This window comes from Erinaceus europaeus, chromosome 3 (assembly GCF_950295315.1).
Source record: "Erinaceus europaeus chromosome 3, mEriEur2.1, whole genome shotgun sequence".
NCBI classification, from domain to species: Eukaryota; Metazoa; Chordata; class Mammalia; order Eulipotyphla; family Erinaceidae; genus Erinaceus; species Erinaceus europaeus.
Window position 1 is genome coordinate 130,039,611 of NC_080164.1, and position 17,081 is coordinate 130,056,691.

The 17,081-nt window shown below is 36.1% G+C and overlaps 1 protein-coding gene across 1 annotated transcript in view; it reads left to right on the forward strand.

Annotated features, from left to right (window-relative positions):
* The window catches only part of CFAP299 (cilia and flagella associated protein 299), a 566,954-nt gene that overhangs the window by 450,427 nt on the left and 99,446 nt on the right, over positions 1-17,081 (forward strand). Inside the window, exon 4 of the mRNA XM_007518501.3 lies at positions 14,898-15,040. Coding sequence (XP_007518563.1) covers positions 14,898-15,040 — 143 coding nt within the window. The remainder of the gene's footprint in view (positions 1-14,897; positions 15,041-17,081) is intronic.

Here is a 17,081-nt window from a genome sequence, read left to right on the forward strand (position 1 = left end):
CTGTCTCTCTCCATCTTTATCTGCCCTTTCTCAATTTCTCTCTGTCTCTATCCAATAGCAAATAATTAAATAAAAGAAACATTGTTTAATTTTCTTTAAAAAATCCTATATAACAATATAAATTTGTTATTTTTTAACTCAGATCTATATGGTAACAACTAGAGGAATTTTTTTGAGGTTAGCAGTATTTGGCCTATGAAGAAAATTACAAATAAGTTATCAAAGATTTATATTCAGTAATTATACCACCTGAATAATGATTTTAGTAGCTGAGTTATAGATTGTCTTCACTAAGAAAGTGATTATAACCCATAATTAATCTAGCTAATTGATGGGACTAATATGTCTGTGATAGCTAGCCATGTTCTCACTCACTGTAAAACTTAAGAAACAAGAACAGAAAGGGGAAACACACAATAGAACTTGTACTGGCTTTGGTATATTCAACCAAGGCAAAGACTTTGGGTGGGGTTTGGTTGGGGGCTTTAGGATCCTGGTGCACAACAGTGGAAAAGGACTAAGCTTGGGTGACACCTATCATGGTGAGATGAAAAATGTTACCCATGTATCAACCACTAAAATGCAACCTATCCCCCCTCTCAAAAAAAAGGTACTGTTTTCCATGTGCAGTATATAATAGTAAGTATAAAAATATAATTTTTTTAAAAGGGGGGAGTTCAGATGAGAAACAGAAGAAATTCCAAAATGACAGTGAAGATAATTTCCAAAAGGGATAGTTCTGTTAGGAACATAGAAACAATCTAGCATAGGTTAATTAAGCTGTGAACTCCAAAGAATATATCTACAAGACCTTGAAAAATTGACATATTATGAATTCATTGAGATGAAGGCGATAGTCCTGCTAGAAATTTTGGATTGGATTCATGATAAATATGAGAAATTAAGGGTAAGAAGCAAAGGCAATTAACTTTATAATAAGTAAACTATTGGGACTGGGTGGTGGCTGACCCAGTATAGCTTACATATTACTGTTGGAGAGCATTCAGGTTCAAGCTCTCTGCTTCAGGAGTGATGAAGCAGTACCACAGATATCTCTCCTCTCTATCTCTCTCCTGCAACAGGAAAGAAAAGAAAATAGCCACTGGAAACTGTGTAATTTTATAAGCATAAAGTCTCAAAAATAATTTAGGTGGCAACAAATAAGTATAAAAAAGAAAAGAAAAATTGTAGGAATTGTCTCTAAGAGGTTGCAGAAATTGTGGTGGTTTATCATTGGGAGATTAAAAGCATAGAACTTGGTGGCAGGTGCGGTGTGGAATTATCTATATCCTGTGTTCTTGCAATAATGTAACCCACTATTAAATCACTAATAAAAAATATTGAAGAAAGGGAATATTGTCACATTTAAGTAGTTTGGCCTCCTTGATTCTATGCCTCCGTCCTGGCTAATGTGTTGAAATGGTAAAAACTGTAAATACTATATAGTCAATTAATTTAAAATTATGTTATTGCCTTAATGGGAATATGGGGGGAGATATCTTAAAAGTTGCTTAAGAGGAAAAAATAAATAGTAGAACTATATAACCATATTCCACAAATGGGAGCACAAAGGGGGGAAAAAAGGAGCTCAATCAATATTTATATTCTTTTAGAATCATTTAAAAGAACTAAATAAGGTTCTTATAGGAAATAGAGATAAAGAGAAAAGCAGAATTTAAAGAAAGAAAAAAACTGTATTATTTTTATTTAACTACTGGAATCAGACTCAGGATCACACATCATCAGCACAAATGTTAACTGCTAAATTCGTTTCTAAGCCCAGAATATTATTCTTGCTAAATGCATAAGTAGTATTTGAGTTGTGGAAAATCTATGTTATTACTCAAGGCAAAATATCTGATTGGGTTATTAAATACAAATAATTAATAAATATTAAATGAGGCACAAACACCTTTTACAGTAAGTGGTTAAAAGTAAGAAGATAAATGTCTGCAGTGGTCTTTTGTCTTAGAGCTTCAGAGATATAAGTATTATAGTAACTAGTAAAAAAAAAAGGAGAGCATAATTAGATTTATTTAGAAAGGAAACTGAATTAATTTTGAGGATGACTAGGGTGAAGAATGAATGGTGGTGTCAGGTAATAATAGTTGTGCATAATCAATATGGATATGTTTCATCAACCAAGAGAGGAAAAATAATAGTGATCCTCCCCCCCAAATGAAATCTCAGGTGTTACTAAATGAATAAACCAGCTACAGGTAAAACTCTTAGTTTCCCTGTACTAAGTAATCATAAATTAGAAAAATGGTTGCAATACTTGTCTTTGCCCAGTGACACTAGGTCCATCAAAAGAAGTCATTCTCTCTTCTGCCTCTGGCATGTGGCTGCTTATGACTGGCTTTGCCCAAAAGATGTGGGAACAAATGTATGAGTTCTGAATCTAAGTGGCCAAAAGTAAGACAAGCTGCCTAATATGACCTAGAGAACTGTGTGAACAGAAAAGGATGCGTATCTAGTCCCAAATGAATGACAAAATACATAACTTTAAAATAACTGAGAGCATAAAATATACCAGAAAATAATTTGTTATAGTGTAATTTATGACAGACCTTCTAAAATGTTAGAAAGCAGTTGTTTTTTCAGAACTTGGACTTAACTTGAAAAATTACTATTTTCAGAAGCAAGAAGATTCCCTAAAACGAATGATTCATAAAAGCATTCCTAAAATTCTAGGAGATAATATTATTTCTTCACGTCCATCAGGGAGCATACTGACAGCCTCAGAGGGGCAACACATGAAATTAGCTTGTTTGATGGCTCTCAGCCCCTGAAATGGATGTTTCAGTTTTAATATAGTGACATATTGCTTAGTACACTTATTTTTTAAAGTCAGTTTGGCTTCACTGTAAGAAAAAAAAAAAGATCCCACTCCAATGTATCAGGTTTATATCTCTTCATTAGTGTTTGGCATGAAAAATCAGACATGTACTCAACTCATAACAAGTTTATAAATTTCTATTTTTATCTACTTCTGGGAAAAGACAAGCAGCCAGGGATCCAAATGATATATTAATGGTCTAACTTGTACTTTAATTCATCTTTTCCCAGCACTTGGGAAATAATGAGGGCCTAACTAAGCATTTCATAGCACCTCTCAACTAACGTTGGTTCACACTTGAGGTCACTGATCATCTTAGGAAAATATCAGATTCCACATGGTCCTTGGTGTCCAAGTCCTGTCTCACGAGTCATTATATTTAATATTTATTAACAGCTTGTTCTTATGATTTTTGTTATCATTAACATTAAAAAACTAAAGTTTTCTTCTTAAGTTGCATACATGTGGACCCATATTTGTGGCTTCAAATAAATATTATTTGGTTTCCTGAATTACTTGTATTGATTATACCTTGACTATTGTAGAGAGGATTAAAGGTCTATATAATGACAATGAATATTTTGAAAGTTTTCCTTTCATAAACATAACATTATTATTTAAAATATATAAAGTATAATTTTCAAAGGTCTTTTGGGAAATTAACTGTGATAGAAAGTTTATTATGATAAAAAGACCATATACTGTATGATTCCATTTATGTGAAAAACATAGAAAAGAGAAATCAACTTGGATCAACAGTGGTAGAGAATGTTCCCCATCCTCCGAACGGAGGATGGACAACATACTCTATCTTCCACCAGAGGAAGATGGGTCCTGAAATTAGGGCAGCTTGGAATGTTCCTACTCATGACCACAGACTGTGAGCTCAGATCTACAGGGATGTGGAGGTCACATAGGCTCTTAAACTGAATATGGGCCCCAGATCAGATCAAATCAATGGGGGTTTATAGTCAACAATATTTATACACCTTTCCCATATTTAGGAGCTACTCTCTTCCCTGATCCAGCTTTCTGGTCCTTTTTCCAGCCATAACATCATCTCCCTAGAGAATAACTTGGATCCACCTGCATATCGGATTTCAGGCTCAGAAAAAAAGGAAAAAAAGCTTATTTATTTAATAGGACAAAGAATTTTAGAGGGACGGGAGATAGTGAGGGAAAGAAACAGAGATATACCTGCAGCACTCATGAAGCTTCCTGCCTTTAAGGTGATGACTGAGGGCTTGAACCTGGATCCTTGGGCATTTTAATCTGTATGCTTAACCAGGTGCGCCACTGCCCAGCCCCTCTCCCTATCTCTCTTTCTCTTTGTGTTAATAAAAAAAACTTAAAAACAGAAATGACTACAAATTGACATAAGACATATTGACATATCTCTTTGGGGTAGTGAAAATATTCTAAAACTAAATAGTATTGCTCAGCTTTTTGACTTTACTAAAAACCATTAAATTGTATCATTATAATTTTGGGTAAATTTTCTGTTTTATAAGTTGTGCCGCAATGAAACTGTACATATTTTTCCAAATCACTTTATTGAGGAAATGTTAAAATTTCCCCATGATAGGATCAGCACACCTCACTTATCACCAGCTTATCATCTCCCTCTACTGTGGAAAACTAGGCCTTGAAATTCACTGTCATCCCTCTCACCTCCCCCCAGTTGCTAATTACAAAAGATAGGCAAACCAAAACAAAGGTAAGATACCAGCAAGAATGTCAAATATCCAAAGTGAAAGAAGCAACAAGTACTGGTAAGGAAGTGTTGAAAAACTATTATTTTTACAAGAAAAGCTAATGTCATTAAGGAATATTAAAATAATTTTGTATAACACGTTCTGATTCTTCCTGAAGCAATAGAGTGCTCCAATTATTTTAAGGATTTATTTACTCAAATATATCACAGTTGGGTCAAAATAAGTCTAATTCATCAAAATATTCTCTTAACCTAGTCTTCCCCTTCTGTGTGCCATAATTTTTACTATTTTGTCACTTGGTTCTGATAAAGGATGAGACCACCATCCTAGGACCTCAGAGAGCACCAAACATAATGAAAAAAATTAAAAGCAAAGCACCTACAATCATGAATCTACTAAAAAAACTGGTAAACATGTAAAATACAACAGAGCCATCTAAACTTCCCAAAGAATGCTTCAAAGTAATGGTCTTAAGTTGCTAACTTACATGAACTCAGTAGAAAATAACTTCAAGAAAGTATGAGAAAAGTCCTAACAGAAGTCATCGAACTAAGAAATACTAAAATAAAATTTAAAAAAAAGAAAGAAAAACAGTAGAGGGGAGTACAATCATAAATATAGATTCCAAAAATCCAATGTGTTATCTTAAGATTTTAGAAGATAAAAATATTAAAAAGACTAGGAAAAAGAAAAAATAATTAAAAGAAATTAAGAAAATACAAGCTATGGGACAGCATCAAAAAAGAAAATCATCATATCACTGGATTCCAGAAGGAGAAGAGAGAAAAAGAAAGGCTTGTAATTCTTATTTGAAATAAAAGCATCAGAAAGATTCCCCAAACTTAAGAAAAAGACGTACACACAGATCTAAGAAGATTATTAATTCTAATAAGTAAATGGATAGTAAACCCAAATAAATATACATCAAAACGCAAAATCAAAATGGCAGAAATAGAGAATCTTTTTTTATTTTAATTTATTTTTTATTTAAGAAAGGATAAATTAACAAAACCATAGGGTAGGAGGGGTACAACTCCACACAATTCCCACTGCCCAATCTCCATATCCCACCCCCTCCCCTGATAGCTTTCCCATTCTCTATCCCTCTGGGAGCATGGACCCAGGGTCATTGTGGGTTGCAGAAGGTGGAAGGGCTGGCTTCTGTAACTGCTTCCCCGCTGAACATGGATGTTGACTGGTTGGTCCATACTCCCAGTCTGCCTCTCACTTTCCCTAGTAGGGTGGGTCTCTGGGGAAGCGGAGCTCCAGGCCACATTGGTGGGGTCTTCACTCCAGAGAAGCCTGGCCGGCATCCTGATGGCATCTGGAACCTGGTGGCTGAAAAGAGAGTTAACATACAAAGCCAAATAAATTGTTGAGCAATCATGGACGCAAAGGTTGGAATAGTGGAGAGGAATTGTTGGGCCGGGGGGGTACTCACTGCAAACTCTAGTGTACTTCTACTTTCGGGCATATATTTTGCACTAGTTTATGGATACTTGTGAACATATGCTCTCTCTCACAGAACCTGGTCTATATCTAGGCTTTGGGACTGTGTTAGAAAGTGATCCACGTGGGATGGAATTAGAGAATACTGTGAAAGGAAAGGTCTCACCCGAGTAATGAAGCTGAAGGGTTGTCATTCCACACCTGAAGTCTCTGGACACAGTCTGAGCTGAAGCATGTTGCGGTGGCAATCATTGCGTTGATTAGGTTGCAACCGGCTGATGCAATGTTATTTGATATGGATTGGGAGAGGCATGTGGGAAAGTGGGCCCTCTCCTAAGGTTCCAGGACTGGGGGAAATATAGGCTCTATAGTGGAGATGTGAGATTCCTGCTGTCTTAGGGTTCAAAAAGACAATGGATAGTTAATGTTATCATCACATTATGAGGTAATTGGGTTAACTTTGAAAAGTCCTTTTGTGAGGGTTTCCTATATAGTACCCAGTATCTTGTATATAGCTGTGCCACTGGTTGCTTCTGATCTACGTGGTCTAGACTTTTGAGAGAGTCTGCATATCAAATACACAGCCTATATATTAAAAAACTCACTCTGTGTTTTAAAAACTTCAAGACATACAATTAATTGTCTCCCTCTCATATTAATTAAGTCATGATTTATATGACTACACTTTACTAGGAGTGTACATAAACACCATTCCCAAAAGACTGTGTCCCATCCCACCCACCCACCCCCAACTCCCACCAGACCAGGAAGCCGCATGTCTACCCCTCACCACAGGGTTTTTACTTTGGTGCCCTACTTTCAATTTAGTCAGATCATGCTTTTAGTTTCCCTTTCAGATCTTCTTTCTCAACTTCTGTTGATGAGTGAGATCATTCCATACTCATCTTTATCTTTCTGATTTAGCTCACTTAACATAATTCCTTCTAGCTCTGTCCAAGATGGGTCAGAGAAGGTGGGTTCATTGTTCTTGATAGCTGCATAGTATTCCATTGTGTATATATACCACAGCTTTCTCAGCCACTCATCTGTTATTGGGCACCTCGGTTGCTTCCAGGTTTTAGCTATTATGAATTGTGCTGCTATGAACATAGGAGTACACACCTCTTTTTGGTTGGGTGTTATGGAGTCCTTGGGGTATAACCCCAGGAGAGGAATTATCGGATCATATGGAAGGTCCATGTCTAGCCTTGTGAGAGTTTTCCAGACTGCTCTCCACAGAGGCTGGACCAATTTACATTCCCACCAGCAATGCAAAAGGATTCCTTTGTCCCCACAGCCTCTCTGGCATTTGTTGCTGCTGTCCTTTTTGATGTATGCCGTTCTTATAGGAGTGAGGTGGTATCTCAATGTTGTCTTAATTTGAATGTCTCTGACAATCAGTGACCTGGAGCAGTTTTTCATATGTTTCTTAGCCTTTTGAATCTCCTCTGGAGTGAATGTTCTGTTCATATCCTCTGCCCATTTTTGGATGGGGTCATTTGCTTTTTTGGTGCTAAGTTTACTGAGCTCTTTATATATTTTGGTGATTAGTTTCTTGTCTGATGTATGGCATATGAAGATCTTCTCCCATTCTGTGAGGGGTCTCTATGTTTAATAGTTTCTGTGGATGTGCAGAAGCTTTTCAATTTGATGTAGTCCCATTTGTTTCTTGCTTGCTTTAGTCTTTCTTGCAATTGAATTTATGTTATCAAAGATGTCCTTGAGGTGTAGTTGGGAACGTGTTTTACAAATGTTTTCCGCTAAGTATTTGATTGTTTCTGGTCTAACATCCAGGTCTTTGATCCATTTGGAGTTGATTTTTGTTTCTGGTGATTTTTGTTTCTGGTTCAATTTCATTCTTCTGCATGTTACAACCCAGTTTTTTTTTTTATTGAAGGGAGCCTCCTCCTTCCATTTAATGTTTTGGGTTCCTTTATCTAAGATTAGATATCCGTAGGTGTTGGGATTTATTTCTGGGTTTTCAATTCTGTTCCACCGGTCTGTTGCCTATTTTTGTTCCAGTATCATGCTGTTTTGATGATGATGGCTTTATAATATAGTTTTATATCTGGGAGTGTGATGCCTCCATCTAAGTTTCTTTTTCTCAAGATGGTTTTGGAAATTCTAGGTGTTTTCAGGTTCCAGATAAATGATTATAGTGTTTGTTTTATTCTCTTAAAGAAGCTTGGTCGAACTTTGATGGGTATTGCATTAAATTTGTATATGGCTCTGGGGATAATATTCATTTTGATGATATTTATTCTTCTAATCCATGAGCACAGGATATCTTTCCATTTCTTGGTATCAGTTTCTATTTCCTTGAGTCACAACTCATAGTTTTCAGTATACAAGTCTTTCACTTCTTTGGTCAACTCTATTCCTAGGTATTTTGTTGATTTTGCTGAAATAGTAAATGGGAGTGATTTCTGGATGTCTTCTTCTTCAGATTTAGTGTTTGCATAAAGAAATGCCACTGATTTTTGTACATTGATTTTGTAGCCTGATACCTTGCTATATTGCCTAATAACTTCCAGTAGTTTTCTGCTGCTTTCTTTAGGTTTTTCTATGTATACTATCATACCATGAGAGCTTGACTTCTTCCCTTCCAATCTGTATTCCATGGATTCCTTTCTCTTTCCTGATTGCTATGGCAAGAACTTCCAATACTATGTTGAAGATTAATGGTGACAGTGGACAGCCCTGTCTAGTCCCTGATCTGAGGGGGAATGCTTTCAGCTTCTGTCCATTGAGTATGATGTTGGCAGTAGGTTTCCTATATGTGGATTCCACTATCTTGAGGAATTTCCCATCTATTCCTATTTTTTTGTAGAGTTTTGAGCATGAATGGGTGTTGGATTTTGTCAAAGGCTTTCTCTGCATTTATTGAGATAATCATGTGGTTTTTGGCTTTACTTTTATTGATGTGGTGAATGACATTGATTGACTTATGGATGTTGAACCAGCCTTGCATTCCTGGGATGAATCCCATTTGGTCGTGATGAACAATCTTTTTGATATGATGCTGTATCTGGTTGGCTAAGATCTTGTTTAATATTTTGGCATCTGTGTTCATCAGAGATATTGGTCTGCAGTTTTCCTTTTTTGTTGTGTCCCTATCAGCTTTTGGTATCAGGGTGATGTTGACTTCATAGAAGGTACAAGGGAGTATTCCTGTTTCTTCAGTCTTATGGAAAAGCTTAAGAAGTATGGGTACTATTTCCTGAAAGTTTTGTAGAATTCGTTTGTGAAGCCATCTGGTCCAGGACTTTTGTTATTGGGGAGATTCTTAATAATGGTTTCAATTTCTTTGTCTGTGATTGGTGCATTTAGGTTTTTTAGTTCTTCTTGGTTCAGTTTTGGAAGGGGATATGTTTCTAGGACTTGTTCCATTTCTTCCAGATTCTTTAGCTTGGTGGCATATAGTTCTTCATAGAAGTTTCACATGATTTTCTGGATTTCTGTGGTGTGAGTTGTGATATCTCCTCCATCGTTTACAATTCTATTAATTTGAGTCTTCTCTCTTTTTTTGTTTGGTGTGTCTGGCTAGGGGTTTGTCAATTTTGTTTAATCTTTCAAAGAACCAACATTTGGCTTCATTGATCTTGATGTTGTTTATTTCTGCTCTAATTTTAGTGATTTCTGTCCTTTCCGATGCTTTAGGGTTCCTTTGTTCCTCTTCCTCTATGTCCTTGAGGTGTGCAGAAAGGTCATTCCTTTGAACTTTTTCTTGGTGTTTAATATGTGATTGTATGGCTATAAGTTTTCCTCTCAATACTGCTTTAGCTTGTCCCAAATATTTTGATAGGTTGTTCATTTTCATTTCATTTTCATTTCATTTTCATTTCATTTTCATTTCATTTTCATTTCATTTTCATTTCATTTTCATTTCATTTTCATTTCATTTTCATTTCATTTTCATTTCATTTTCATTTCATTTTCATTTGTTTCCAGGAACATTTGAATTTCCTGCTTGAGTGACTCTCTGACCCAGTGGTTCTAAAGGAATATGTTGTTTTCGTTTCCAAATTCTGTGATTTTTAATAATTTCCTGTTTGGGGAGTTGGGCTGTAGCACAGTGGGTTAAGCGCAGGTGGTGCAAAGCACAAGGATCACATAAGGATCCCTTTTTGAACCCCCGCTTCCCACCTGCAGGAGAGTCACTTCACAGGCAGTTGTAGCAGGTCTGCAGGTGTCTATCTTTCTCTCCTCCTCTCTGTCTTCCCCTCCTCTCTCCATTTCTCTCTGTCCTATGCAACAACAACAACAACAATAATAACTACAACAATAAAACAACAATGGCAACAAAAGGGAATAAATAAAATAAATATTTAAAAAAATTTCCTGTTTGTTGTTAAATGTTAGTTTTACTCCACTGTGGTCTGAGAAGATACTTGGGATGATTTCAATGTTCTTGAATTTATTGATGCTGTCTTTGTGGCCTAACATGTGGTCTGTCCTTGAGTATGTGTTATGTGGCTTTGAAAAGAATGTGTATTCCAGTTTTCTGGGGTGGAGGACTCTGAAAATGTCCAAGAGGTCTAGTCTGTCAATCTATTCATTTAATTCGTTTGTGTCTTTGTTGATTCTCTGCTTTGTTGATCTGTGTAAGTGTGAGAGTGGGGTGTTAAAGTCTCCCACTATTATTGTATTACTATTGATGTATTTTTGGAGTTCTTTCAGTAGGTGCTTGATGTATTTAGATGGTCCCTCATTGGGTGCATAGATGTTAATAATTGTTAAGTCTTCTTGGCTGATTGATCCTCTAATCATTATGTAATGTCCTTGCATATTTTTATTACTTTATTTACTTTAAAATCTATTGTGTCTGAGATGAGAATGGCTTTTCCTGCCTTTTTTTGTGATCCGTTAGCCTGTATGATAGTTTTCCATCCCTACACTTTAAGTCTGTGTTTATCTTGTTGTGTCAGATGGGATTCTTGCAAGCAGCATATGGTTGGGTTATGTTTTCTGATCCATCCCCCCACTCTGTGCCTTTTGATGGGTGAGTTTAAGCCATTGACATTTATTGATATTGTGGATTTAATGTATTGTAGTGCTATTGTTCAATTAATTTTTATTTGCTCTGATATATTACAAGTATTATAGTGATGTTCTTGCTTATAAGAGGTCTTTTAGAACCTCTTTCAGGGCCGGCTTGGTGATAGTTGCTTCCTTTAACTGTTGTTTGTCTGAGAAGGTTATGATGACTCTATCTAGTTTGAATGAAAGTCTAGCAGGATATATTATCCTTGGTTGAAACCCTTTTTCATTCAGGGCTCCATAGGTATCTTGCCATTCTCTTCTGGATTTTAGAGTTTGAGTGGAGAAGTATGGTGATGATCTTATGGGTTTTCCCCTGTATGTACTTTTTGTTTTTCTCTTGCAGCCTTTAGGATCCTTTCTTTATCCTTATTACTTCTCATTGTGACTATGTTGTCTTGGTGACTATGATGTCTATGTGACTTGGTGTCTTCAGGTCTGGGTTGATTCTGTTTGGAACTCTCTTGGCCTCTTGAATCTTTTGTTCATTCTGTTATTCAGGTCTGTGAACTTTTCTTCTATAATTTCTTCTAGAATGTTTGCTTCCCCTTCTTCTCTTTCTTCCTCTGGCAGGCCAATTATACGAATGTTACTTCTTTTGAGATCATCCCATTTGTCTCTATTGTTGTTTTCAGTGTCTCTCAATCTCTTTTTTGAGCTTTTTCACCTCTTTTTTAGTTTTCTCCAATTCATCCTCTGTCTGACTAATTCTGTTTTCTGCTTCTGTTAGTCTGCTTTCCCTTGCCTCAGCTTCTTTCTTCATTACAGCTATTTCAGCTTTCAGTTCTCTAATTGCCTCAAGATAATCAGTATTTTCCTTGGGGATCTCAACTGTTGTTTCCCTAATACTGCCATTCCTTTCCTCCAATGTTGTTTTCAATTATATGATTAATAAGTTTATTATTGCTTGCATACTTTTCTTATCTATGGTTACTTCTGGTTGATTTATAGTTTCTTCTGGGCTCTTGTCTTCATTCATTATAGTAGAAGTTTTATTTGTTTTTGATCTACCCATTTTTTTGATTTATGTGTTTCTTATTGTTATGTTCTGTAGTTCCTCAATTGTTGTGTTTTGAGTACAAGCAACACTGTACTATATACCTTTATGACAAATGCAATCACCAACCTCAGGAATTACAATAGCAACTGAAGCATGGATTGACGTAGTTTAACCACTACCAGTTAGCCAAACAATGTCTCCAGTCCATGAAAAAATAGCAACCAAGCCCAAGTGAAGAAGAAAGAGAAAGGAAAGAAGGAATAGCAAGAATCAACAATTATGCAAATCTACTATTCACTGTATATTCTATGTGTAGCAAGAGGAGAAAGGGAAGTAGAGCAGAAATACACACATAGAGAGTCCACTCTGAGTCAGATTTATTCCCCAAAATAATTCACAAATGAATATCAGTGAATTCAGAAAGACAAAGAAGAAGGAAGTAATGGAAGACAAGATAAAAAGAGAGAGAAACAAGAGAGAAAAGAAAAAAGATAAGAAAAAGAGCTGTAATAAAAGAGCAGTGAAAGGAAAGTTTTTTAATTGATTATTTTTTTATTTTATTTTATTTTTTTAACTAACTAGGAGGAGGGAGAAGGAGAGAGTGGGTAGAGGAGGTAGCAGTAGTGAAACAAGTTCCTCTCCCAATGGATAAGATGCCCGGTCCCCTAGCAATGAAAGATACCGTAAGAGTTAATTCTCGTCAACCTAAAGGAGGGGGAAAATAGATACACCTTTATATAATATTAATAATAAAATGGAGGAGGGTAAAAAACCTGTCCCAGATTGCCTCAAGCCTCCTGAGCAGAGGTAGATGATTGTTAAGAAAGTAAAACAAACAAAAAACAGAAAAAAAAAAAAAACCTCAGGACTAGACAAGAATAGCAGGAATAGACAGTTATGCAAATCTACTATCCATTGTATATTCTAGGGGTAGCTAGAGGAGAAAGGGATGTAGAACAGAGATACATGCAGAGAGAGTCCACTCTGAGTCAGATTTCTTCCCCAAAATAATTCCCAAACATCTATCAGTGAATTCAGAAAGCTGAAGGAGGAAGGGAGAAAGGATGACAAGAATGAGAAAAAGAAGAAAAAAAAGAGAGAGAGAAAAGAAAAAAGATAAGAAAAATATCAGTAATAAAAGAGCAGTGAAAGGAAAGAGTTTTTTATTCATTTATTTATTTATTTTATATTATTTAATTAGCTAGGCAGGGGAGAGAGTGTGGGTAGGGTAGGTAAGAAGAGTGAAACATGTCACTTTAGCAGTGCATAAGACACCTAGTCCCCTAGCAATGGAAAATACACTGAGTTAATTCTGGTCAATCTGAAGGAGTTGGGGAAAGAGATATGTGTTTATCTTGTATTCATAATAAAATAGAACAGAGTAAAAAACCTGTCCTGTCTTCAGCTTAGATGGCTCCAGATTGCCTCAGGCCCCCTGAGCAGAGGCAGCTGATTTTTGAGAAAATAAAGCAAAAAAAAAAAAAAAAAAAAAACCCTCTGTGGTCTTTCTCTATCTGAGTAAGGCTCTACTTGGTGGAATATTTTGGAATATTTGTAGCTGGAATTGGCCACTAGAAAGAAAAATGGCCAAGGGTTTCAGAAAGGAAAAGAGTTAGAATGAATGACACCCCCTGATGGGACAGGAATCTTGGTAAAGAAAGAAGTTCAGCAAGGGAGCCTGCTAGGTGCAGATCTCTGGTCCCCAGGGACTGGTTATGGGGGGGAGGGGGAAGGGGTACACTTTGGGAATAATTAAAAATTTTTTTTTCCTTTCTTTTTACTATATTTTCTAACCCAAACTGAGTTATAGTCACCTCCTTGGTGTTACTGCTAGGAACCCTTATTGACTGTCCTGCTAAAGGCAAAAAATCCTACCATTTCCAGTAGATGTTGTCGGAGCTCAAGCCACTAGCAGCTTCTCATTCAACCATCTTCCAGAATCCCCAGAAATAAGGAATCTTAAAAGCAGTGAGAAAAATGTAGCATCACATATGAAGGCATCCCTACAGGAGTAATAGGACATTTCTTAACAGAAACTCTAACAAAAATATAAAGGACTGACAGATTATACTAAAACTTTGAGTGGAAAAATAACTTCAAGAAGAATTCCTGATTAACTAGATTATCACTCTGATTTGAATGAATGATAAAGAGCTTCTCAGAAAACAACAATTAAAGGAAATTATTACCACTAGACAGGCTTTATAAGGAATATAAGTGTATATTTATAAAAGGAATTATCTCGTGTGTGGCATATAAAGAAAGAAACAAAAGGAACTGATTAATTCAAATGTAGTTCTTCCAACTGAAATCCTATAATTGAGATTAGCAAAGGGAAGAGGGAGGAATTTGAAAGGGCGGATAGGACCAGTAGACTTTGGTTATGCAATAATGATACTTTGATGGTAGTCATTATATAATATCACATATTTTAAAGAGGTGTGAAATTGTACAAATTATGTATTCTTTTGTAAGCCATCATTACCTCAGTAAAAATTATGTAAAGATGATGGCAGAAGAATACAGAAGTGGTGGGGGAAATTAAAGTAGTTGGTATATTAAGAACACTTTAAATAATGTATGCCCTAGGGAGATCTCTTACATTAAAATTGTTAGATAAACTTACTACAAGTATACATTAAATACAGTTAACTTTAGAAATATCTTTGTTTTTTTAGAATAAAAATAATAGTTCCTATTGTATAAGATTATGGTGAGGATGGAAATATAAATCACATGGAATAGCATATGACATATGTAACACCAAATAGTTGTAATTTGTACTATAATATGATTTACTCAAATGACTTTCACTTATTTGCTTTCCTCATTCTCTGTTTTTCCATGCAACCAGTCCGTGATCTTTATTCGTGACAGAAATTCTCATGGGCAAGAGGTATCAGGATATATTGACTATTGCCACAGACTAAAGAATGAAGATTTTGAACTCTATTTTAGTGGTAAAAAAAGACTTCTTCCAAAACCATCAGATTTGAGGTAATTTCTGTACATTTCACATATCCTCAGTATAAGAATAAGCTTCTGAGAAGCAAGGGTAATATGTGTTTATTTCATGTGATTTTCTGATTCAAGGGAAATATATATGGATTGTGGCCTAAATCACTGAAAACTTAAGTAAGAAATATACATGATTCTATTTTATCCTTTAAATAGCTGGGGAAAAGTACTGCTTAGAGACAAGTTATGTAAATTCATTGACATTCTTTTAAATAGTGAGTCAAGCCTAAAAATGCTAGCCTAGTCTCCTAAATTCTTATACTTCTTTAGTCTTGTTCTTCAAGAGTATTCCATCTAGCATATTATTCAGTAATTTAATTTTTTATTTCTTTTCTTGGGTCTCTAGCCAAATTGCAAGTCTCTGACTAGCTCAACCTCATTTACTCTCAACTCTCACTACAGGTCAACATTTCTTCCTATCCTTCATTTGATTCCTACACTTTCCTCTAGAGCTGTCATCTTAACACATAGGATTTGTTTTACAATGTCAATATTTTAAGAGATCTATCCTTTACCCACTTATGTATGAATAATGCTCAGCTAATTTTTTTTCTTGCTGCTGTCTCTCATTTTCTATAGAGCCTAAAAATTGTAGCATCCTTCTACTTGAACTGTCCCCTTTAGTTCCACATCATTCTCTGACACTTGTTCTCCTCTGTCATCCCTACCATCTTATATCCATCCTTGTGGCTGTTATTTAAAAACTTCCTAACCCATCACCCATTTTTTAATATATTAGTGATTTAATTATGATAAACAAGATTGTGGGATAAGAGGGGTACAATCCTGTACAATTCCCACCACCAGAGTTCTGTATTCCATCCCTTTCATTGGAAGCTTCCCTATTCTTTATCCCTTTGGGAGTATGGACCAAAGATCTTTATGGGGTGCAGAAGGTGGAAGGCCTGGCTTCTATAATTGCTTCTCTGTTGGACATAGGTATTGACAGGTTAATCTATAACCCCAGTCTGTTACTATCTTTCCCGAGTAGGGTAAGGCTCTGGGGAGGTGGAGTTCCAGGACACATTAGTGAGGTTGTCTGCCCAGGGAAGTCATGTTGGTGTCATGGTAGCATCTGCAGCTTGGTGGCTGAACCTAGTTATATGACATATCATACAATTTATATAACAATCCCTGCTGCCTATGTCTTTTATGCTTTGATTATATCTATCCTGCTACCCTTTCAAAAAAATTGAGTGATCTGGACAGTCTTTTCTTTGCACTTGAGAGAACACCCTACATACTGCTGAAGGAAAGTTTAACAAATTTCACTAAGATATGACTGACTGCTTTTAATAGTCTATGATCTCCAAATTCAGCTGGGCCCATTGTGATCCTCAGCTACCCATTTAGCTCTTCACTTTACTTTTACTTTTTGTCCACTCTCAGTTTCACCCTCCTACCCACAAATATCTCAATGCTTCACCACATTTCTCTTTTTTAAAAATTGCTTTATTATTTTATTTATTGGATAGAAACAGAGAGAAATCCAGAGGGAAAGGGAGATAGAGAAGGAAGAAGGACGAGAGAGACACCTGCAGCCTTGCTTCACCACTCACGCAGCTCTCCCCCAGCAGTTGGGGTTTAGGGGTTTAAACCTGAATCCTTGCACATTGAAGCATGGACACTCAACAATGTGTGCCATTACCTGGCCCCAGCTATATTCTCAATTCATTGTTCTCAACTGCTGAATCTGACTCCTCACTATGAAGTTCTATGCAGAGAGCATTCTGATTATTTCCAGTCACAGCTTCCTTCTGACAGCTCTTGGCTCTTCACCCTCTTTCAGAGCAGATCTGCTCTGGACTAAAACAAAGTAATTCTGAATCTAGATGACTGTGCTCTCTACATTTTGAAATTTTTGATAGTGAGTTCTTACTAAGTGAAATAATAAATTCTACATGCTTCTACTTTCTCACCACATCTTTACAGGTTCAGAGAAAAATAACTTCTTGTACTGTACAGAGCTAATTTAACTAGTCTGTTGATGATTTCCACCCATATTTATTCTGGACCTATG